The sequence below is a fragment of the Argentina silus genome (genome assembly GCF_951799395.1).
Source record: "Argentina silus genome assembly, chromosome: X".
NCBI lineage: Eukaryota > Metazoa > Chordata > Actinopteri > Argentiniformes > Argentinidae > Argentina > Argentina silus.
Window position 1 is genome coordinate 10770760 of NC_139653.1, and position 24697 is coordinate 10795456.

At 41.4% G+C, this 24697-nt stretch overlaps 1 protein-coding gene across 1 annotated transcript; it reads right to left on the bottom strand.

The window, feature by feature from the left end:
- Positions 1-776: 776 nt before the first annotated feature.
- On the bottom strand, positions 777-14316 carry kcnk12 (potassium channel, subfamily K, member 12; the record flags this gene model as incomplete). The annotated part of the gene is made up of 2 exons (XM_083696321.1): positions 777-1669; positions 13977-14316. The coding sequence occupies 2 exons, from the start codon at positions 14314-14316 to the stop codon at positions 777-779; spliced, it is 1233 nt and encodes a 410-aa protein (XP_083552447.1).
- Positions 14317-24697: the final 10381 nt, after the last annotated feature.

Genomic DNA, 24697 nt, shown 5'->3' on the forward strand with positions numbered 1-24697 from the left:
CTTCACAGACACCAACAGCTCCTTCCACTACTTCACAGACACCAATCACCTGAGCTTAACATTACACCAGTGTTGAGGGGACTGGTTGAAACAGGGTTTGGCATACTGCATGTCATGTCTATGAGTGGATCAACAATGTAACTATTTTTCTTCATAATGAGATATGTAATGCATAGTTTAGTGTGTGCTATATTATACACAATGGTTATCTTTGTGTTGAAATGATATATATAACTCAACCTTTTACATTCAAATAAACCAATACTACTGTATACTGAAAAGCTCAGAAGCATTGATGATCACAGTGCCTCTCGTAGAGTACACTGTTTCAGTCAAAAAGATCAGAGATTCCCAAGTATGGTTGTTTGGCTCATTCCTCTGGATAATCAGAGAGAGCAAAATGTTCAATTACAGCCTCCATGCCCCCATATCACTCCATGGTGCTCTCTGTTGTGTCCTCGTTTTCTATGTACAGTTTAGGCAGGATATTGTTCTTCCTCATTTTCATAACATCTGTCATCATTATTATCATCATCATCATCATCATTATCATCATCATCATCATCATCATCAAAGCCTGTTGATTCCAACCAAAAATATCCTAAACATATCATGCACAACATGCTTTTCCATTGAACGACAAGACATAATCATGACAAGAATAATAAAACAGTCCATGTCAAAAACCTTGATCTGTCTGTGAGGATCAACCTCAGCCTCTGTGATTCAGGGTCTTAAAGCTCCCTCTGCCATATCTTCCACTAATCTGAGGGGCTTTACCTTGAGTTGCTGGTTTCTGCCAGCCTGTTGTTCATAATGCCAAGGGCACCCACGCCCCCAGAGAATCCATTATGTCGTGAGCCACCACACACTGTCCTAGGGTAGCCATTGGCCGACTCTGAGAGCTGCTTCTGCATGATGGCCAGTGAAACCTTGTTAGAGGCTGTGAGGTCTTTCATAGAGATCATCTCTCCTGAGAGTCTGCGGCCCTCAGTGTCACTGTCACAGGGTCCATCTGAGTTTGGCGGCCGTCCAAATCGGCCCTTGCGGATCCTGGAGCCCGGACGGATGGCGTTGCGGCGGCCCAGGAGAGCGTTGCTCTTTTTGCATTGCTGGCAGCACAGGCAATTCATATGCTGCAGCATCCAGTTGAGCACCTGCTTGATGACGATGGAGATGACGTTGAAGAGCGAGTAGATGCAGCACACACCCGTCAGGATGAACAGGAAGTTGGCCAGCCGGTAGAGGCTCTGGTACTCATAGTCAGCGCCCTGGCTGCTCACCAGGTCCCCAAAGCCAATGGTGCTGAAGGTGACGAAGCAGAAATAGAGGGAGTCCAGGTAGGCCCAGCCCTCCACAGGTGTATACATGGCCGAGGCGCAGCAGGAGATGATGATGGCCGACAGGCACAGGATCAACATCACATGGTACACAGAGGGCTTCCAGCCGGGGATACTGCAGGCTGAGAAGTCATGACGGATGCCCGGTGGGAGGAGACCGCTGTTCCGGATACGGCGCTCCCGTACCGCCTTCATCACCACGGCCAGCAAGGTGATGATGCGCTCCAAGAAGAGGTTAAAGAAGAGGATGGTAGCGGCGCAGCCCAGCAAACCGTAGAAGATCAGGAACACCTTCCCTGCCACTGTCACAGGGGTGGTCATTCCGAAGCCTGCAGGGGCCAGGGAGAGAGAGGGTTAGACAATGTTATGTTTTTAAAAATGTTTTAGTGCTGTTCAGGCATAGACAAAGTGTTTCAATATGTTGAATGATATTTCGCAATATTAATGCAGTGTCTGTCATCGTCATTCAGTTATCATTTGTAGAGGCACATCTAAAATGTTACTTGCCTCTCTGAAAAAAAAGAGTAAGAAAAATGTTTGGGAGGACAATTAAGCTTTGAAATTTCTGCTGTAGATGCATTAATTGGCCTCCTCTCTCTCTATTGATTTCCTAGTCAATTAGGGTAAGTGTGAGAGCTAAGCAGGGGGGTTGTTAAAGGTGACGAGAGAGGAGAATTAAATGTTTGTGGATTCTACTGCATGCATTGAGTTGCGCAGAAAGTGGGAACACTTCCTATCTTGAGTAGTGTCAGAGGTGAGCCACTGATGCTGCAGCTCCACTGCAGTCCCAAGGGGGAGCATTAGCTGATGAATCACATTAATGGCCAATGTATACTATAAGCTAGAGGTTGTCCTCCCCTCACCTCTACAGAAACACACACACGCACCGGGTGACACACACACATATACACATACACGCACGCAACCCCACCTCTATGTACAGTATTCTAGCAAAATACAGTAATATAACTGTCAACTGTATCAAATTCTGTACAGTACTCCGACATTCCAATATTATGATTCAGAGGATAACTGGTTAGTGTCTTCTGTCAACAACAAGAGTGAGCAGAGATCAACGACTTTTGTTCTGTGTCAAGGTTAATTGATTTTTTCATCATTGTTGTCTTCCTTTTCCTTCTGCCAAGAGGCTAATCACAGATATTCTTCTCCAATAAGGCTCAGTGATTGTTGTTGATATACAAACAAAGCCCCCATCCCACCACCTGTTCTCTCTCTATCTCTCTCTCTTTTTCACTCACACACACACACACACACACACACACCTGTACACTTGGAGACAGTACAGTGGTTACAGGATTTTCTTACAAAGCAAATATCAAGTCAACCAATCACAGTTTTTCAGTTACTGTATAAGCCCAGAATATTGGCATAGTCGAGTTTCACAGGGCATCTGATGGGTTAGGAGAGATGAGCGGGTTGAGGGAGCCAAATTAAGTCCTTCATGAAAACATCACTGAGTGCTTCATTGTTAATTAATTAGCATCCTCACTCTCTCCCTAGCCTTGCAGGAGCATGGAGAGGCACGATTAAATCTTCTCTCTATTAAAAGAAACGGCCCTCCGCTCCGTCTCTCATTACAAACTAAATTACCTAAGAGAGGAGAAGGCACCAAGCATCGATTCAGTGTGCTGTTTCAAAGCTATGACTTCAGACCACTGTGTCAAGATGCATTAGGGACAAACAGGACAGTAATGAAAAGCAAAGGAGAGGCAAGCTAAAACCAAGACGCCAGGGGCTTGCATGACTCGTACACTCCTACAGGCTCAGAGACACTGAGCTTCATTCAGGAAGATTATAAAAACCAAGACATGTATCTAAGTAGACCTAACGTGTCCAAAACCCCAACTTAATTCCTGAACTCATTGACAACCTTTATTCACTCACACTGAATCTCTCCCTTCCCTTCAAGCAATATGATCAATACAGGCACAAGAACTCATAATGCAGGTTATCATCTTTCCACTAATGCAATTCTATCACAGTTGGAGAAAAATATTTATAAATTAATATTCAATGAAGCTTACTATGCATAGAAATTATATTATGCTTTAATGCCTAATGTCATGTGGATAATTACACACACATTTCCAACAGAAGAAAATACTTGGAACTGGTGCAATTATGATCAATTATGACCGTTTTACAGTCTTTTACAGTCTATTTTCCAGACATGAAATAAAATGAGCAGTAAAGGAGGAGTACAGAATGTGCAGAGATTGTGATTGCAGAGATTGCAGTGGTGTTTCCACCCAAAAATGAAAAACGACTGGGGGTTAATTTAACAGAGGCAGAGAGAGCTGACACAGTTTAGACTGAGTGACTCTCAATGTGTCCCAATTACAAATCAGTACAGCCCATTGAGCAGACTATGGAAGTGAAATACAGATCCAACTAAATCCCCACAGTGAATAAACTGGAATTTGCACTATGCACAATCATGAATCATGTTGCTGTTTCTAATTGGATAATTCCATAAACACAGTGATATTACAAGGAATAGATGGAAATAACCTGAATGATTTTTTGAATGCATACATGTGAGTGAAAGAAAAAATTGGATCTAGTGAAAAGCCTTCCCAGAAGATTAGAGGCTGTCCATATTAATGCCCATGGTTTCAACAAGCACATATGGGTGTGATGTTCGGGTATCCACATACTTTTGACCATGTAGTGTATGTCAAACCCTCACACAAACCTGCCTGCATCTACGTACAATTTTTTTTTAAACAATTTCTTCGCCCAGCCAAAGACCTGGGCTATTTCACCAGGTTCAATGTGAATGGCGATTGGAGCACAGTGACCTAACAGAGCAGACAGTGACCTAACAGAGCAGAAATACCCAGGCAATATCCATTTCTCTGATGACAATGTTTCTCTGACAAACAAGAAAACATTAGTCACTAGGTGACAGAAAGCATTTCATTGCACCATTTATAGCTATACTCTGTATATATTATACATAAACTTTTATTTGATTTGATATGTATCAATACCACAAAGATATGAAAGAGTTAATATCTGAGAGAAAATCAAATGTAAATTATCTGCAATTGAATTGGAATATATGTGTTTCTTTCCTCTGGCATGATACTGTACATTGAATCATATTGTTGTTCTATAGCACATACAGTAGGCTTCCACATAGAAATACAATAGGGCAGTCGAAAACATAAACTAGACATACCTATGCTATCACAATAACATTAGTAATGACCAAACCTTTAACAGAGCAACCCACAGCAAAGCATTTCTAGAGACAAACCTGACACTTGGCTCTTTTCTCCACCAGAGTCAAAGACAGTGGGAAATGTAAAACATAGAGATGAGATGGAGACATAGAGAGATAATTAAGAAATGGGATTATGTTAGACAGACTTAGCCATATTTGTCCCTGGTATTATGACCTTGTGGGTGATCACACATTCCAAACTGAACCACGCCAAAACCACAATGGACACTGGCTGCTCTACCTGACACCTCCTTCAGCACGCTGAAGAGAGAGAGAAGACAGGCCCACAAGGTCAAATCTCTATTTATAAAAACCCAATGTTCTTCAGACTGAGGTAAGCAGAGCCTGCTTTTACTGAGTGCACAGTATGAAAGCATGGAAATCATATTAGGTAAAAACAAATAAGGACCATGAAAAGCAGCATAGGGACAAGTGGTTGTGCTTTTTTGAATGCATACATGAGTGAAAGATCTATGCATGTGAAAGGGTTTGAGTCAGAGCAACAAACAAGGGGAAGGTCACTGCGACCACCACAATCCCTTCCCTGATTAGCAGCACAAGATACGTCAAACCTGTACACAAACTTGCCTGTATCTACAAACAAAAATGTTCTAATTTAAAAACAATTTCTTCGCCCAGCCAAAAACCAAGACTATTTCACTAGGCTCAATGGGAATGGTGATGGGGGCACAGTGACCTGACAGAGTGGCAGCAGAAATCCCCAGGCAATTTCCATTTCTCTGTTGACTATGTTTCTCTGACAAACAAGAAATAATTAGTCACTGTATGACATGGGGGGGTCTGCAGTAAGGACATGGAGCTGAGGAGGCAGAAACAGGCGCAGCCCTCAGACATCACAGTCTGCACCATCTGCTGAGAAGAAGCCAACAGGATTACAGGGAGACTAGGTAATAATAAGCACATTCATACTTTAAACACAGCACGTATTTACATAATCTCACATACAGAGCTACAACATGTACATTTGTTGTCAATACACAATTACACTTGATGTTTGGGTCTATTCTTTACAACATAGCTAACTAATACTATTTGCAAGTTACAGTACACCTACTCTATCTATCCTATTTTTATCAAATATATGGTGGTGCATCACTTCAATTCAGTGATTTGAGTTTCACAAGCAATTCACAAACACACAATGCAGACTTCTTGTTAATGGTGTCTGTTATACAACCACACTGTATGTGTGTTAGTGCATCAATAATCCATGTTATCATGGTTACACGGGCTGTGCTATAATTACAAACACATAATTGACTTGTGAATAGGTGATCATAATGGAACATAAACCTAAACAATAATATTTCAGACATAAATTATCAGAAAAATCAATACAGCTAATGCACGGCACACACGCACGCACCGCTCGCTTGCATGCATGCACAGAACATCTCACACGCACGCACATGCATGCACACAGGATAGACAGAGGCAAATAAACATACTCTTTTTCTCTCTGTATCTATTTTTATGTCTCTCCCATGATTGGATTCCCTTGTCATGCATCTTGCATGCAGTCCAGTGTTTTCAATTGTCTCTGTATTTAATTCACTTGCTGAGAGAACCCAGCTCCAAACAGTAACAATCGATGTCATCCTGCCATCCCCTATATTGATTTATTGTCAAGAAAATGTGCTGCATCTAACCCAACATTTATTTATTTAATTTTATTCCTGGAGATTATTCAATATTATTTAGTTTCATCTTGAAATGATCTAAGGAGCAGTACGACACCACACCATATCACAATCGTCATTCTTTCAGGTGTAAAGAAAATATTATGCAAATGCCTACTCACAGTGCAGCGTGTAGCATACTGTATAACAACAGTAACAATACATCAGATTCAAACTGATAATATCAAAACAACAACATCAAAACAATATCAAAACAACAACAAAGTCAATCATATGACACATACAAAAAATAATTTCAGATTGGCTTTCTCTGCATGCATTGTAAAACCAGATAAACATACTCACTTTATGTAATCTGTATGATTTGCTCCTGTCCGGTTAAAGTGAGACCCAACTCAGTGTTGTTAGTTCTCTAGCCAGGGTGAGGGGCAGGCTACGCCATGATGTGTTCTCTATAACCATGTATACACAGTCCATGTTTGAAGAAAACCTTAGCTCCATTAAGCCCTCTTGTATTATTCTACAATGCAAACACACCTGTCCAGCGGAACAAAGGCACTTTAAGATCATTATGACACATTTGATATGCTTCAACAAGGATCCTACAGCATATAACTTCAGTCAGACTCTGACACTTTGAAGACATTGAAAGTGATATTATGACCATATTGTATTATTGTGTGTCCTTTGTTTACTTGGAAACAGAGGTAACTATCGAGGGGAGAGTGAGAAGTGACAACCATCAACAACATGTAACTAACAATAGTCAGTGCCTTGTGGTACTGGAGTGCTGGTGATTCAACAGGCATCTGATATGTTGTTTATCAGCCCTAATGTGTGAGCACAGGGCCCTGAAATTGAAGGCTGTGCAAACCCAACCTCTTTCATGGCCTGCTAAGTTGCTGACAGCTTCAGTAATGATATTGTATCATACATACACAAACCGTGGCCAGCTGCCTCAGAGGGATGGCTTGGCAACACTGCTCAGTCACTCGCAATTAAATGAAGTCTTACTAATTATTAAGGGAATCGCCACTCCGTGATCTCACCCCTGCTGCCTACTTCCAGGGGCTAAAACATCCTCTGGCTTTTAGAAAAGCCTAAATTGAAGAACAAGTAATAGTATAATAATAATAATAATAATAATAATAATAATAATAATAATAATAATAATAATAATAATAATACACTTTATTTATATAGCACCTTTTTAAAACAATGTTATAAAGGGCTTTACAAATAGATAAAACTTAATAGATAAAACTAATTATATAAAATATAAGTAGGAACAGTAAAACACAACACATTAAAATGAACGAGAATAAGTAGTTGGCCTTGGGTTGATAGACCACCCTGGGACATGCATTGCTACAAAACCCGGTAGTGTTAATGAATGATTCAAGAATTGTATGCAAATTGCCATTAAAAAGCATTATGCACAATATAAAAAGTTTGCATCTGGAATAAAAAGTGGGTAAGTATCCAAGTATAAACAAGTATGTAAGTAAGTATAAAAAAGACAAAAGCAAGGCCAGGGAAATGCAAAGAGCACAGAGAGTTTATCATCTCAATGCACTGCAGTGCAGAGAGCAGATTCTATAAAATGCTGATAGTTTTGGGGTAGTTAGAGGTCTCCAAATTTGCTGTGTCCTCTAAAATGATTGCGGTGTGTCTTTGCTTTGATGGTTTGGCTCTGTGAGTTACAGAGGTGAGAGTATGCCTCGGCCCCTTCTCCCTGTCTCAGGGCAGATTTATGCCCCACTCTGTGGGTGTGTGGAGGTGTGTACTCTCCGTGCAGCCGGCCCAGACAGGAGCACTTAACTAAGATGGGGATTTATTTACACTCAGGACAGAGAGAGAGAGAGAGAGAGAGAGAGAAAGAGAGAGAGAAAAAGAGAGAGAGAAAGAGAGAGAGAGGAATGGAGAGTCAAGACAGAGATAAATGGAGGTAGAATCTACTTTCCCCCTTTCTCATCTTGCTCACTCTTCCCTGCTCTCTCTTTGATTGTGTGTGTGTGTGTGTGTGTGTGTGTGTGTGTGTGTGTGTGTGTGCTCGCAGATTCTCGCAGCATCTATACTGTTGAAGAATATCTATGCTAATACTTTCCTCTGATGTCCTGCGGGATTCAGTATAAACGTCAAACTACTTGATTGCTTATTTCATTACTTTCTATAGTGTCATCCGCTCTACACCTGAGCTGGGGTAATAACATAATAACAAGGTTATTCAATTCACACCACTTCATACTTTCTCCCTGTACACCAACATATTAGTTAATTATGATAGCCAATAGGGTCTATCATGCTACAGGGATTCTTTGCTTTCAAAAGGCAGCATTTACAGAGAGTGATGTCAATATAGAGCAAACGTGCTTCTCGGCTTCCCTTGCTCCTTGGAAAGACAGATTATATAGCTGTGCTTTGGCTGGGGAAGGCCTCTGCTGTGCATCACTCTGCCATAGCACACAATCTAGAGGGAATACCAGCACCGCCTTTCATGTGATAGAAGGCCTTCTGTTTTTCCATTTTTAACTCTGACATTTCCTCCGAGTCCTTAATTTCATATAGTGACCTGAGAGATCTGAGGAGGAGAAGGGGATAAAATAGAGACAGAAGCAGAAACGTGGTGGAGTGGGGTGGGGGGGGGGTCTTGGGTTTGGCGGTCATAGCTGACCACATACAAGAGTAGAGAGAGGACAAACATTTTGGTCAATTTCATGTCTATCTTCAGATGCCTGCATAAATTAATTTGATCCTCATTCAATAAATAACTTTCCCTGAATCAGAAAAAATTATTTAACACCTCTATAATACAATGCAATGAAAAGCAATATATTGTACCATGCAATCTCATTATGAGAGGCACCAACACAACACACTGTGATTGATTAGCATGAAATCAAGGTGAAGAGGAGAGAATGTGAGGTATAGATGGAGGACATAGTCTGTGAACTCTCTGTAGAGGGTATCTGACCCTGCCCCAGCAGGGAACACTTGGGGTGATCTTAAAGAAAGGTTAAGCCTGACCAGACCTGACAAGACTGATACATGATCCAATCAAAGAGCCAGGTTCATTTTGCCCTAACAGCCTCCATGGGAAAGGGTTAGGGTTAGGGTTAGAGGAGGAGAGACAGAGCAAGAGAAACAGGGTGACAAACCCATGGGCATTTAAAAAAACGGACATTGCATTAACATTGTTTTTTGGTTGTATCGTTGTATATCCACCATGATGGACAATGGTATGGTCCAGCAATGTCTAAATCCAAACATTGTATAAAGGTTTATAAAAGGATGTTGATTCACTGTCACTATGCCAACCACAAAGAGACGATGGAAGATAACTGTGAAACCAAAACATTACACAGACATGTACAGTACTGGATGTGGTAACACCGTCTCATACAAGTTATTTTCAACCCAGTCTCCAAATTATTACGTTCTGGGGAATTGTTTCTGCAGACCAAAGAATACGATCTGTGTGGTCGTATTGTCGATCGTATTAAAACTCTTCACTGACCTGGTGACCCAGCAAGTAAGGCACTGCAAAGACAACAAGAGGTTGTAAGTCTGAATCCCAGTTGAGGCCTATATTTCAACAAGTAGTAGCTAGCTTCCTGATGTTCTCACTGGATTTCATGTATTTGCCATAACAGATGATCTCATTAAGCGTCAGGGCACATATTGTCTTTTAACTTGGTCCTCTGTGGCTCAGTTGGTAGAGCATGGCGCTAACGACGCTTAGGTTGTGGGTTTGATTCCTGCTGGGACCATATATACTGAAATGTATGCACTCACTGCAATGTAAGTCGCTTTGGATAAAAGCGTCAGCTAAATGGCATATATATATATATATATATATATATATTATTATTATTCAGATAAATGAAAAACAGAACAGATCAATTTGGATAGGAAGTTCACATATTAGACTTTTAACGTTGTATTTACATAAATAAGTAACATTTAAAAAATATATTTTTGACCACCTACATCCAATGTTAACAAAACTTTCATTTTCAACCCATGGACAAATAACACTTTAATAAACAATACTCTCACAACCGTTGTACAATGTCAGTTTGGTTAGTTTTTTTTACTGTTGTACAACTGTGACACAATGAAAAATGCCCAAGGGGAAGGAGGAGGTGAAGACAGGGTGGGAGACAGAGTGAGAGACAGGAAGGAGCAAGAGAGAAAGATAGGTGGATATTTGCCAGCCTTACATCCACCAGCACAGATTGTAAATATATATACCGCCCACCTCCCCAGGCATATTCACAGCAACAATCACAACAACACAGATGGTTTTGACCCAGCACAGCAGGCATGCAGTTTATCTAAATCAAAACATGCAAAAAAAAAAGCACTGTATGCCCCTGGGAATGCAGGCTGGATGTCATGTTCTTTCAGAATACTGACAGAAAGAAATTCCAAGCACAAGATTTTGTTATAAAAGCCTCATAATGTAGACTCGTCTCCTGAAATCTATGTTGCCGCCCAGTGTACAGAGCCAGTGTAGTTTTCCATCCCGTTCAGAGCAATAGGCCCACTCGCACTGGTGCTTACTGAGACAGGAGGGGGCTCCATCATCCACCCGCACCACAGCTCCACAAAACTGGGGTTAAGGAGAGGATATGTTGGGTTTCCTTTTTTTTTTAACTTTCCTCTTACCTCGTCCATTTACCTTTATTCTGTCTGGGGAAACAGGGATGGTTGTAAATGCGCTGGGACTGCACAGTTACATCACACCAGTGCACACTAGAGAGCCTGATGGGTCTGAAGTGGTTGAGGGGCATGCTGTCTCTACATGCCTGGCTGGCAGGCTCCATTGAGGAGGTGCTAGTCGTGACTAAACAAGTGGGCTGAATGTGTGGCTGTGTCAGCTCTGGGTGAAAACAGGCCCTTCTGCAAACAGGCGGGGACTGCGGCTGCAACAATGACTGGGACAGCTGCTGCTGCCAGGGGCTGGAGATAGGGCAGAGCTTAGTCACCAACAGAGATAACATATACACAGACACTGTCTGATGTTGGACATCTTGTAGAGAGCTGCTCCCCCTCCTGCCCTGACTGTCTGCACAGTACACCACACAGTGGCTGACTGAGCTTGGCTCAATTTACAGGGCCTGGCTCATGCCGCGACTACAAGCACATTATGGTCATTATTTGTGTCCTATCAGTTTGTTTATGCAACTCATGCATCATCTCACATTGCTACCACTCTGGGCTGTAAGGTCAACACAGCACTACTGTCACTTAATTGCACTATGAGACCGATTTCGTGACGGACGTTCAATTAATGGTCAAATAAATATGTCCTAATTAGCCGTGGTAAATGCAATCCGCTGGGCTCTGTTGGCTATAAATGGCACTCATATTATGAGATCTGTAAATCAGACTTAGTCTCCAGGTATTAATGAAGTTTCCCAGTCTGGTTATTCAGGACATGTCAACATGACTGATAAGTGAGAGCTGAGAGAAATGTTCTAATGCCCTCACATATCAGAGACTTGAGTTAAGACTTGTGAGACATTAATAAATAGGTTAATTCACTTTAATTTCCCACTGCATCATTCTGGAAGCATATGAGGGGGAAGTGTGAGTCTTGGTCTTGATACATGTCTTTGTCTCTAAAACATAGAGCCCAGAGCATTTAGAGCCCAGAGCACTTACACAGGAGTGTCTAAAGCAGCAGGGGTTGCAAGCTTGACAGAGAGGTGCATGTGGTGGCCCAAAAACCCCTCTCCTTTCACCAGCCCTCACCACCATGGAGAGAGAGAGAGAGAGAGAGAGAGAGAGAGAGAGAGAGGGGCAGTCAGGCTGAGATCAAAGGCAGATAGAAATCCAGATAGAAATCTGTGATAGCAATGGAAAAAGTATACAGAGAGAATCCCACCACCACTTCTAAATCACCAAGGTCCTGAGTGAATGATCTCTCTTTCTCATAGCTGACCATATCACAGCATTGCATGATATCAAGACAGACATACAGAAAACCCCACCTTAAACACACACGCACACACACACACACACACACACACAATCACAATAAAAGACTCATGCTGTGCACCATTCTCAGTTCGTGGAGGGAGGTGCAGGTACTACAGAAAAGAAAAAAAGGATGATCATCTTGACCCAGAGCTGTGGAGAGGAACAGAACCGGAGAGGGGAGGCTTCAGTGACCATCAAGCATGCAGTACACCACGTTACTGGCCCTCAGGGTGCACTGAGAGGGACACTTGCTCTTTTGTGACCTATCAACGGAGTAAATGTTAAATTAGGGGGAGTAGAAGGGGTTTCTCATTGACATTCTTTTTTCACAGAAAATGTGACGAAATGCACCCAAGGGTGCTGTCCTACAGACAGTGCCTCACAGAACTGAGAGCACAAGGCTAAATGGCATCAGATTCAGCTTCATGCCAACCTCCTCCACAACTAAAATGTAACACATGACTGGAAAAAACGGCTAATCTGATGTTCTGGCTAATAGCCAGTAGAAAAAGAAAAGTTCAGAACAGAGGATTGTCTGGTCATTTTACATGCAGGAGGATCAGTAATGAATACATATGGTGTCACTAGAATGCTGTAGGTCTAGCATAATATGAGAACAGGCATATTGTCTCTTCATCACCGTACCACAAATTGATTTGATATCTTTTTGGATGCGATAACAATATAAAAATACCACTCGAGGTTAATGCCTAATACTGCCTAACCACCACGCAGGTCTTATTCATAGCTTTTCATACGAAATGGGTTGTAAGATTTAATACAAATGTGGTGTTCTGCTTTTTATATGAGGTCTTGTTAATAAAAGTCAAGGTGTAAGGAGACCTGGCAGAAACTCAGGTCTCAGAGCTTAATCACTGACTGTTGATGTTCATGAATAAATATTCATTTCACATGCAATGCTGTGGCAATCTAACATCAATACTACATACTGCACATACTGTACATAGACAATATTCATGAGAATGTTAAGGTTATTCCTACAAGGAATGATATGTGATGTGTGGAAAGTTAGACCCCCCTAGTTTTGCCATACTGTATGGTGTAAAAGTAGGCTAAACTGCAGATGGAAAGATGATGATAATGATAATGATTTGGAGTACATTTTAGGCTACTGTGCAATAAGCCACCATTGTATGGTGATTGATGGTGTGCTGTTGCATAACACTAAACATTAACAATTCATATTTAATCAAAGTATAACAAAATAAGTATAGGCTAGTTCGGTCAAGCTTGGTTTTAAGTCCACAGAAGTTGTAAATGAGTCAAATATTATTATTTCTTATTATTTCTTCTTCTTCTTCTTATTATTATTATTATTATTATTATTATTATTATTATTATTATTATTATTATTATTATTATTATTATTATTATTATTATTATTATTATTATTATTATTATTATTATATACTCATAAAGAGCGAGCCAGACACAATTAAAGTAATAAACTGTTGTGGTGTATTTCACTTTAAAATGTTTGCCACCAGTTCCTTCTGAGCTTACCCTGTACAGTATTTCAAAATGTACACGCTAAGAAGCCCTCAAGCTTTATCTGACCTGTTGTCTGTGGATATGGTCACACACATAATAAATTGTGGTTATGCGACCAATAGCTACCATTGATTAAATAAAATGTATGGTTGCTCACCATAAGGTCTGCTTTCCTGTGTGTCGATGCATGTAAGATGTACTAATACGCTACACTTCAATACTTACCAATAGTTGACACTACAGTTCCGACAAAGTAAAAAGCCCCTGTAAAATCCCATCGTGGCCTCAAAGCATCAGCTCGAATCCCAGCGGCGATAGCAGCCTCGTATTCCCGCAAGAAGGAGTTCAGATCTTGTAGACTGATATTGAACGTCTCGCTGAAGTTGAAAAGTGTCTTGTTCCAGCGCCCGTGAGCTTGCACCTCTGAGGGCCTCTCTATAGCAGAGAACACCGCAGCACCGCAAAGCAGATATAATATGATCAGTATGGCGAGCAGCAAAAAGCGGCCGTTGTCTTCGTTAATGTGAAGGGAGCGACAGCCTTGCAGTCGCTGGCCAGGCATCATCCAAATTTCAGAACCACAAGCGCGACGGACAGCGACCAGCTCCGCATCGGAGAAGGCATTCATTCACTTCTCGTCCAACTTCAGACTTATCAAACACCATAGCTCAGTGGTTTTTCTTCTTGATTTTCAAAAACGTTATTGACATTTACATAATCACGAATCAGTCTCCTTTCTTGCAATTAAGCTTAAAAACGTTATTCCATTAAATGGGATAGAATAGCCTACTTTTAAGACTTGTTCAGAACATAGCATACAACATCTAGAGTTCAAATAGGCTACAGCTGATTTAGCAGTGGCAATACAACTGAAGCGAAGTACGATCTACTCAGCCGTTCTGATACCCTGGTTCCCCATTTCCATTGTGCAAGGAAATACACTCACAGTATCTTCCTTTGGGTCGCTGCACCAAATCGCTGGTCCTCGTTTTCTAGCACGTTGTTAGTACTACTTGACACGGCCGAATTACTACTAATACGTACAAAGACGTCATTGGGATAGCCTCTACTTCTGGCACATCTCTGTCATGTGTTTCTTTATTGTAGCCTATCCAAGTCCTCAATCCTCCCATGACAGACTATCTGATGCGGGGATAATGCGGAGCTGCAGTCCTAATGAGGATGTGATGGTCGAGAACAGACACTGGCACATCGCATCGAATCTGTGCATAGTGAGATCATCTTAGGCTGTCCCGAAGTCTGCAGGGTCCCATACTGTCAACAGCGGAGAAGACATCACTGAAATCAAATCTTCAAGCATCAACAGTCAAATGCGTTCATGAGATTAATTGATGGAAGCTGAACGAATACATCCTTTGTTGATATGAGTATGGCCCTCCGACCACACGCCGGTGACGGCTTTCCTTTTACCTTTCTTTCTTGCATATCGCTTTACCAAATCCCATCCACTCAAAGGGTCCCGCATGATTCATAATAACCTATTCACTTTGCGCCTTAAACCCTAAGCCTATGGGATACCAAACTTCCACTTAAAAAGTTCCCCATGCTTAACACATTCATCACCAAATCAAACACAAGTAGCCTACAGACTCTGCGATAAGCGACGTATTGCTGTTTTTTCATGCAATTATCATGCAACAAACGGTATAGCCTAAACAACGTCCCCGCACATCCAACAGACATTCGGCAATCGGTTGATCAATATGGCACTCTGCGTATCAAGATCAGATTGTCTCTGACTTTGCTTCTGCCGCACCACCGCTGTCACTCCTGACACACAGGGGTGAGGCGAGGTGGGGCTTGCGTTTGTGCCACAGGCGTTCCCGAATGCGCAAAAAATAAAGGATTCGTAGAGCTGCACTCAATCAGCCACAACCGCGCGTCACATAGTAGGTTACAGTCTGAGCATACTGCGATACAGCATACGTTTTTCAGTTCCAGTCGGTGGACGGTGTTGGGTGTTGCTCTAGTAACACATCGGGCATATGCATGGCACAAGAGGTAATTTACAATTGTAAATCTGTTTAGGACCACCAACCATGTCTGTTTCTTAATAAGTCATATACATATTCTTTCTGTGGCGGGATAAAACTCCTCGAATTAAGCTCTCTGCTTGCCTTGTGTTGCAGGCACATATAGGAAGTGTTTCACTAAGAGGTACATTGTGACTCCCAAGTTTACAAAACATAATGTATTTAACAAAAATCACTTTTCTAATTTGCCAAAAAGTAATCATTCAAACTAACAGAAACACATACTATTGGTTCAATGCACATTTAATTGTCTAACAAAATCAATGACGACCTGGAGAAGCCCGTGTTCCGTGCCGATGATGACAGCGTCAATGGCTCCTGTAGCCTATGGTGCAAAACTACATTCCCTTTCTTTTTTCTTTTTAAAATTCACTGATACTAATACACCAATGAAACATCGAAGAGCAAGTATCGAATAAGCCAATTAGTGAATATCTGGGCTGCATCGTTATCAAGTGTATCATTGATACTACCTAATCCAATTGTGAGAAGAAATTTGAGATATAATAAAACAAATGAAAAGCATTTTTATACAAATGATCCTTCCTCCCATATGCATCTTATGTTTGACTATTCATCTCAGTGTTGCTCTAACAGGCATGGTGGAGGTACAGTGCCTATAGAAAGTCATCATACCCCTTTGAAATAGTTACTATATTTGTCGTACAGCCTGAAATCAAAACCCCTTAAAAAAAAACTTTTTCCAGCTTCATGTACAAATTTAGCCATACAACATCAAACTAACGGAAAAAAAAAGGTGACAGTTCTGAAAATTTATAAAAAATGAAAAACAAGAATAACAGGGTTGGAAAAGTCATCAGTCCCCTGATTTAATACTTTGTAGAGCCACCTTTTGCTGCAATTACAGCCATCAATCTGTTTGGATATGTCTCTACTAGCTGTGCATACCTAGATTGGAGAATATTTGCCCATTTTCCTTGCAGAATTGTTCAAGTTCAGTCAAATTCCGTGGTGAGCGGCGATGGACTGCTCTCTTCAAGTCCATCCACAGATTTTCTATCGGATTTAAGTCAGGGCTCTGACTTGGCCACTCAAGGACATTCACCTTTCTATCCTTAAGCCACTGCGTTGTTCTTTTGGCGGTATGTTTAGGATCGTTGTCGTGTTGGAAGGTGAATGACCTGCCCATCTTCAGCTGTCTAGCAGAGGGATGCAGGTTGTCCTCAAGAATTTGGGTGTACTTGGCAGCATCCATTTTCCCTTCAATCCTGACCAATTGCCCAGTCCCCGCTGAAGAGAAACATCCCCACAACATAATGTTGCCACCACCATGCTTCACAGTAGGTATGGTGTGTTTTGGGTGATGTGCTGTGATTGGTTTTCGCCAAACATAGCGCTTGGAGTTCAGTCCAAAAAGTTCAATCTTAGTCTCGTCTGACCATAAAACCTTTTCCCACATGGCAACAGAATCTTCCAGGTGTGTTTTTGCATAGCACAAACGAGACTGAGTGTGGCACTTTTTCAGAAAAGGCTTCTTTCTTGCTACCCTGCCATACAGGCCAGCTTTGTGTAAAGCTTGTGAGATTGTTGTCACATGCACAGACAGACCAGTCCCAGCCATAAAGACTTATAAGTCCTTCAAAGTTGCCTTTGGCCTCTTGGTAGCTTCTCTGATCAATGTCCTCCTGGCTCGGCCATCCAGTTTGGACTGACGGCCTGATCTAGGCAAGGTGTTGGTGGTGCCATATGCCTTCCACTTCTTAATGATGCTCTGAATGGTACTCAGAGGGATAGCTAAAGCCTTCAAAATCTTTTTGTAGCCTTCACCTAACTTGTGCCTTCCTACAACTTTATGCCGGAGGCCTTTTGAAAGTACTTTTCCAACCATGGTGAATTCTTTGCAGAACCATGCACTTCTAGTAGTGGAATCCTCAAGAAACAGCTGGTTTTATTCTGAAGTAATCAAAACCACTATAATTGATGTCAGGTGGGGGGCAATTAGCCTGGTGTTTGATCTGGAAGTTGATTGGTTGCACCTGAGCAAGTTTATAATGGTACTCTAAGGGGCTGATCACTTAACCAAACCAGGTATTTCACTAATTAATTTTTAATAATTGTCCAGAATTTTTAAAATGTTTATTTTCACTTTGATGATGAGGGTTATAATGTGTACATACAGCTCAAAAAAGTTAGATTTGATTTATTTTAATTTCCAGGGTGTAATGTGACAAAAGGTAAAGATTTCACAGGGTATGATGACTTTCTATCGGCACTGTATGTGAAACAGACACAGAACAGGGCAGGGAGAGATAAGGAATAAGCCACACAGAAAGGCAGAATATCAACCAAAGCCTCCCTCAAACGGAACTCATTGTCAATATCAGTGCATTGCCTGGGGTCTACCCTAGCCTTCTGCTCATTATCCTGAGTCTGTGATGATAGATGCAATGAAACATTTTTCAATATATGGCTGCATGTCCTACCAATCTCTCTTCCTGAGTAACCAAACAATGTTAGGATCTTAAATAAATCAGGCAGTGTAAACAGAGATAAAACACATGATGGTTTCCTGCAGGTGACATTGGGGTCATGTGTAGGAGACACCTGTACACATGAGACAGGAGATAGGCTCACTGGGAGGTAAGAGAAGGAAGCCTCCTATGAATAACCATGAGGAGGGGAGAGGGGCACACACATTACTGGAATGAGACAAGGAAGAGGAGGAGGCAGGGGATTTGACTGTGCCTTTTTCCCTGCAGAGCAAGATTTGGTTATGCAGATTGAGAACATATGGCAATATCAATCATCTTGACACATGCTCCTTTAAAAAAGCTTTTAAAAGAGCTTTTACTTTGTAAAAACATGAGGCATGTCACATGTCCTGGCCTGCGAGTATGCAGGTTAAAATGACCGTTACAGCAACAGCCTGTGAGGGTGGCAGGATAAATACAGAAAAATTGATTATGATCTGCTTTCATGAGCCCGATGGGGTGGAAATAGCCCTCTGAGATGAAAGACTGATTCCACTGGAACGTCATTCATCATTCCGCTCCAGAGCCAATGAAGCCAATGAGCCCGCTAAACATTTAAGCTAAGTGTCAAAGGTCTGCTCAGCAAAACAGCAAAAATTTTAGTTTCCCCCTCTTCTTCTTCTATCGCTTTATGTACGTTTATGGTGCATTTCCACCATCACCTTTCGTACCCGGGCTTAACCCAAAGCCTCAGACTTCCATCTCCGGTAACTGACCAAAAAAGTCCCCAAAAAAGCCCTGGGCAATGGCCCCAGGTCCTTTTTTTGGGACATTTTTGCAACGGGGTTAGGGGACTAGGTCTGCAGTGTGTACTGTGCCCTCCCATTGTATGGCTAGGCTAGTCTATTGGACAACTGTTACTTGTATGTTACAAAAGCGTGGAAACACAATATAAACCATTAGTTACTTTGGTATGGAGTCATGTTTAGAAGCATTTAAAATGCCCCAGCGTAAGTAATGGGAGACTGAAGCGTTGTTCCTTCTTTTGGTTCTAGACTCCAAAATATTGGATTTTAAATCAAATAATTACTATGAGGTTAAAGTATGGATTCTCAGCTTTTCAGCTTTTATTTGATGGTACATATTGGTTTCACCATTTTGAAATGCCAACACTTTTTATGCAGAGTCCCCCTATCCCAAAACCCGATTATCCTTTTTGAGGATAACTAGTGGTTTGCACCTTCCAGTGAAGCCTCTGTAGTTCGGCTGGTGACAGATGGTAGTCTCTGAAACATTCACGCCAACCTCCTAGAGAGTGTTTCTGATCTGTGGGACAGTTGTTTAGGGGTTTTCCTTTATTGTGCTGAGCATTCTTTTGTCATCCACTGTAGAAGTTTTCCTTGGCCTACCAGCCCATTTGTGATTGCTGAGGTCACCAGTGCTTTCTTTTCATTTGTATTGATGTTCCGAACTGTTGTTTTTGGCAAGCCTAAGGTTTTGGCTATGTTTCTGATATTTTTAAAAATACATGTTCAGCTAATGGTTTCCTTGACTTTCATTGACACCTCTTTGGTCCTTATGTCGATAGTTTGCTCCCCCCTGCTCTCCCCAAGTCCTCAGAATCAACCTGCATGGTGGAAACACAGCCCTCTCCGACTCTCCCATAGGGTTGTAGATCTCACTACATTTTGAGTCTTACTGAGTAATGCCATATCGTGGGTAGAAGGCTAAATGCTATCAATTCCCATGACTTGATCAACTTTTTCCTTATGTTTATTCTGAAGTGGAGGAACATGTTTTTACTTAGGCCTACACATAACATCAAACCATGGATCCGATTAGATCCTCATCAATAATCCAGAGAATGTCTAAAACTCAACCAGTATACCAATGAAGCCTGAGTATCAAAACTCAGTAAAACTTAGTAAAAACTATTGTGTATGAGGTGCCGTTGCCTAATCTTATATGTTTCCAGTCCCAGGTGAAACTTGCAAGGCAATGGGACAGTGTCTCATTTGATCAATAAAAAGATGTATTGCTCATTAATAACATTAGGCTCAGATAACAAAATGTACCTGGGTCGGACCTGGCATACATTGGCCACTTTTTTCCGGCCCACATTTGGTTTGGAATTATGGTCCTTAAGTAGCCCCGATTGGTCTGCCATGAATCAGCCAGAAATGTCCCACTGTGTAACCGCATGTCAGCCAGCAATACAGTAGCTCAGAGGGTGGTAGTGGATAGTAGCTGAGTGCCCAAATCCATACAGGAAATACCATGAAAAAGGGACAAGGAGCATTGTCTGGTATGCAGTTAAAACTGTATCATTTAATCATGGTGCACAGAGTCAAAAGACCCCACATTGGGTTACAGGGACGCTCTAGATACCATAACTTGAAAAACACAAAAAGTGATAACACAGATAGTGTCCGTGTGGAGCAGGCAAGCCATCCAGTGTGGTCTGTGTGTCAGAGCACACAGGAGTGTAGGCAGCATGAACCAGTTTATCACTTATGTTAAGGTTGTGTTTGTGAAAACAGAGTTAGGATAGTTTAATTTCATCTGTTGCATAAAAGTGACTTACACTTAGCCTAAGTCCTACTGAAGTCCTCCTTACAAAGGAAACGTAAGAATTTTTTTGTATTTTTTTTTGTTATATAAGGGACATAAACAAAAGGCAAAATGAAATATATCCATGCACATATGCTTAGTTTGTTTATTGCCAACCATGGGAACTAGCTACTGTAACTAACTAGCCAGATAACTGGCAAGGTAGCAAATTTGCCTAACTAGCTAGCAAGTTTGCCTTTCCAAATCTAATTGGGAGGCTCATTTAGTTTGGAAAACATTATCTAGCTAACCTAATATGTCACTTTATTAAAAGATTTGCCAGCACCCGTGCTCTGTTTTGTTGTAGTTGCATAATTAAGAAATGTTCAGTTGCTAACACTAATACACTTATCAACAGCCATGTTTTAGTTTTGTTTTCCGTGTCTTACGCTTCCTAGGTAAGGAGGACTTCAGTAGGACTTAGGTTAGCCAAGTGTAAGTCACTTTTATGCAACAGGTGAAATTAGAAGTCTAACAGTTAGACTCATTAGTCAAAGTCTAGGTCTAAGTTTATGCAATTGGCCCCTGGGTTTAGAACAAATCTTCTCTCCACGATTTCCCAGCAATTCAGCAAAGGTTCCCTAAATCTGTCTGGAACTCGGCCGTGTTACCAGATTAAAATCAAATGTAAAAAGGCCTCATTTGGTCTGGCAGATTCCCTGAGCCACCTTCACTGGGTCAGATCTTGCCTTGAATTACAGTAAATGACCTTTGTACACTACACACATGAGATAACTTACAACAATAAAGAAGACATACTGTATTGAATGACATCTGTAAACTACTGTATGTACCAACTAGGTTTGCATTGAAGCATAATTTTAAATTAACATCATAAGTGGCCACAATTCTGCTCTTAAGTTTTACTTGAGTAAAAAGGCATTACTGCGCAAAACATCTGTACATCATACATCATTGTTATGAATACATCATAACAATGGCACACACATACACACACACACACACACACACACACACACACACACAGACACACAGACACACACAGACACACACAGATAACTTAGACAGACAAACATACACACATATAGCATTAACAAACTCTGGGCTCCATTTCTACCAAAAAGTAAGAACAGTTTTCACATATTTTAGATCAAAATTATATTTAGTGAGTGAGTGACAATATTCCTCGGCTTCATTACCTCAATGAACAGAAAACCTCCACTGTTGCTGATGCTGGTGTGTTAGAACTGTGTTTCACGAGAGACCTCCACGCCAGAGTGATGAACCTCGTCAGGAAGTCACCGGTTCATTAGGCTTGATAAAGAGACTGCTAAGCCTACTGATGGTGGTGAACGGGAGAGGGGACACAGACGTGTTTCTACTGTAAAAAACCTGGACACTTAATGCCTGATTATTTTGCCCTGAACATAATCTGATCTAGTGTCGGGTCCTGAAGTGGTGGGGCTGATTGCCTGTCTTCATGTGGAGGCTGTTTCCTTCATTCTGTTGTAGTAGAACAGAGGAAAGATGCCACTATATCCTCTTTCTTTGGTGATACAACTTCTGCCGATGAAATTGAGTCTGTACCTCTTGGATACTTTACCTCTTGGAACGGTGTTCTGATGTGTAAATGGAGGCTAGCTGACATATCGGCCCCATTATAGCATTTGAAAATGAACTGGTGGATTGTGTGGGCCCATTGCCTAGAACCAAGAGTGGAAGATAACATCCCCGGCAATAGCTAAATCTCTGGTCAAGTTCTTCTCAATGTACCTTGTAACGTCCAATCTGAGGCTTGAACTTCAATGCTGCGGGCGTACTGTTTGGAGTTTGATAGGGACTGGGATGAGGGTGTTCATTTGGTGTTGTTTGCTGTCAGAGAGGTGGTCCAAGAATCCCTGGGATTCAGCACCAAAAATGTAATGAAAGGTGGGTATCATTGTAATGTAATGAAAGGTGGGTATCATTGTAATGTAATGAAAGGTGGGTATCACTGTAATGTAATGAAAGGTGGGTATCATTGTAATGTAATGAAAGGTGGGTATCACTGTAATGTAATGAAAGGTGGGTATCACTGTAATGTAATGAAAGGTGGGTATCACTGGCGTTTCAAGAAAAGAAAAGCTGCCTACCAAGGACCATACGTTGTGAAACGAAAGGTCACTGATCCTGACTATCCTATCGCTCTACTCCTGACAGTAGGGCCAAGAAGTGTCACATCAACAAACCGTATTGTGATCATCAATCGAAGGGGATGTTTGATGTGAAACCTGTTGCTTTGTCTTGTGCTATGCCCCCTCAACCAGCTTCTTGCAGGGAGGACAGTGATGAGGATGTCTGGAACTATGAGGTGTTGAACGATTTAGACTTCCAACTGCATTGTTCTGGTTCTGAGAGGAATGATATAATTCACTTGATCGCCTCTTACCCTACTCTGTTCCTTGATGTACCCAGTCAAACTTATGTAGTGGAGCGTGACATTGATTTCAATCATTTGCATTTGACATTGCAATTCCAATCAAACAGCATGCATACCGAGTCAATCCAGTAAAATATGCTCGGTTGCAGAAAGTTGAAAAATGGTACTGCTGAGCTGAGCTCCACTGCTTGGAGTTCTCATTGCTTGTTGGTTAACAAACTTGATGGCTCTTATTGCTTCTGTACAGACTACAGGAAGGTGAATACAGTGACCAAACCTGAGGAGGAGTGAGATTCACCAAACTCTACCATGTTAAAGGTTCTGGCAAGTCAACATTAAATGGGTCCAATTGTGTTGACTATCATTTTAAACATCCACCAACATTTTAACCTAATAAACCGTCAATAAGTATGATAAAACACAGTTTTGTCAGGTGTGCCAAGCTTGTAGCATCATACCCAAGAAGACTAGAGGCTGTAATCGCTGCCAAGGGTGCCTCAACAAAGTACTGAGTAAAGGGTCTGAATATTTATGTAAATGTGATATCAGTTTTTTATTTTTAATATATTTCTAAATAAAAACATTTCTAAAAACCTGTTTTCACTTTGTCATTATGGGGTATTGTGTGTAGATTGATGAGGGAAAAAATGAATTGAATCCATTTTAGAATAAGGCTGTAACATAACATAACAAAATGTGGAAAAAGTGAAGGGGTGTGAATACTTTCTGAATCCACTGTAGCTAGCTACAGATGGCGCTAGCAGGGAGAATCGGTCTCATTCAGCCATGTATGCATGAACCTTCTGACTCTGATTTCAAAGAAAAGGCAGAGGTCCCACCACAACGAAACTTGCGTTCTGCGCAAATTGTTACCGAATGGTGAGTTTAGCCTGTTTACCAGAGCCACCATAGCCCAGTAGCAGAGGGGGTTGTAATGCTATGATTTGCTAAATAATGTTAGCAAGTGCAGTAGTATGAGGTTTGATTTTAAAATGTTTCAAATGTAGCTAGTTGGTACAACTTCATTCTTTAATAGGTAATGAACAGGTGCGAAGAGCTTCCTGAAGATCCCAGGTGCATGACCTTACATCCTGGCCGGGGACTGTGTGCCTGAACCCCTATTCCCTCCAAAATGCATTCAATCAGTGTAGGGCAGATCATGGACCCATACCAATCAGACAGAGAACAGCGTACAGTAAGTAAATTAAAACGATACCATGTTTATTGTTTTAAAAGTTCCTAAGCTGAGTAAACTGAGTGTTGGGAAAAGTTATTCTACAGCTTCTCTCTCTCATTGAATGACAAGGGAGACTACAGCTTCTCTCTCTCTGTCTCTCTCTCATTGAATGACAAGGGAGACTACAGCTTCTCTCTCTCTGTCTCTCTCTCATTGAATGACAAGGGAGACTACAGCTTCTCTCTCTCTGTCTCTCTCTCATTGAATGACAAGGGAGACTACAGCTTCTCTCT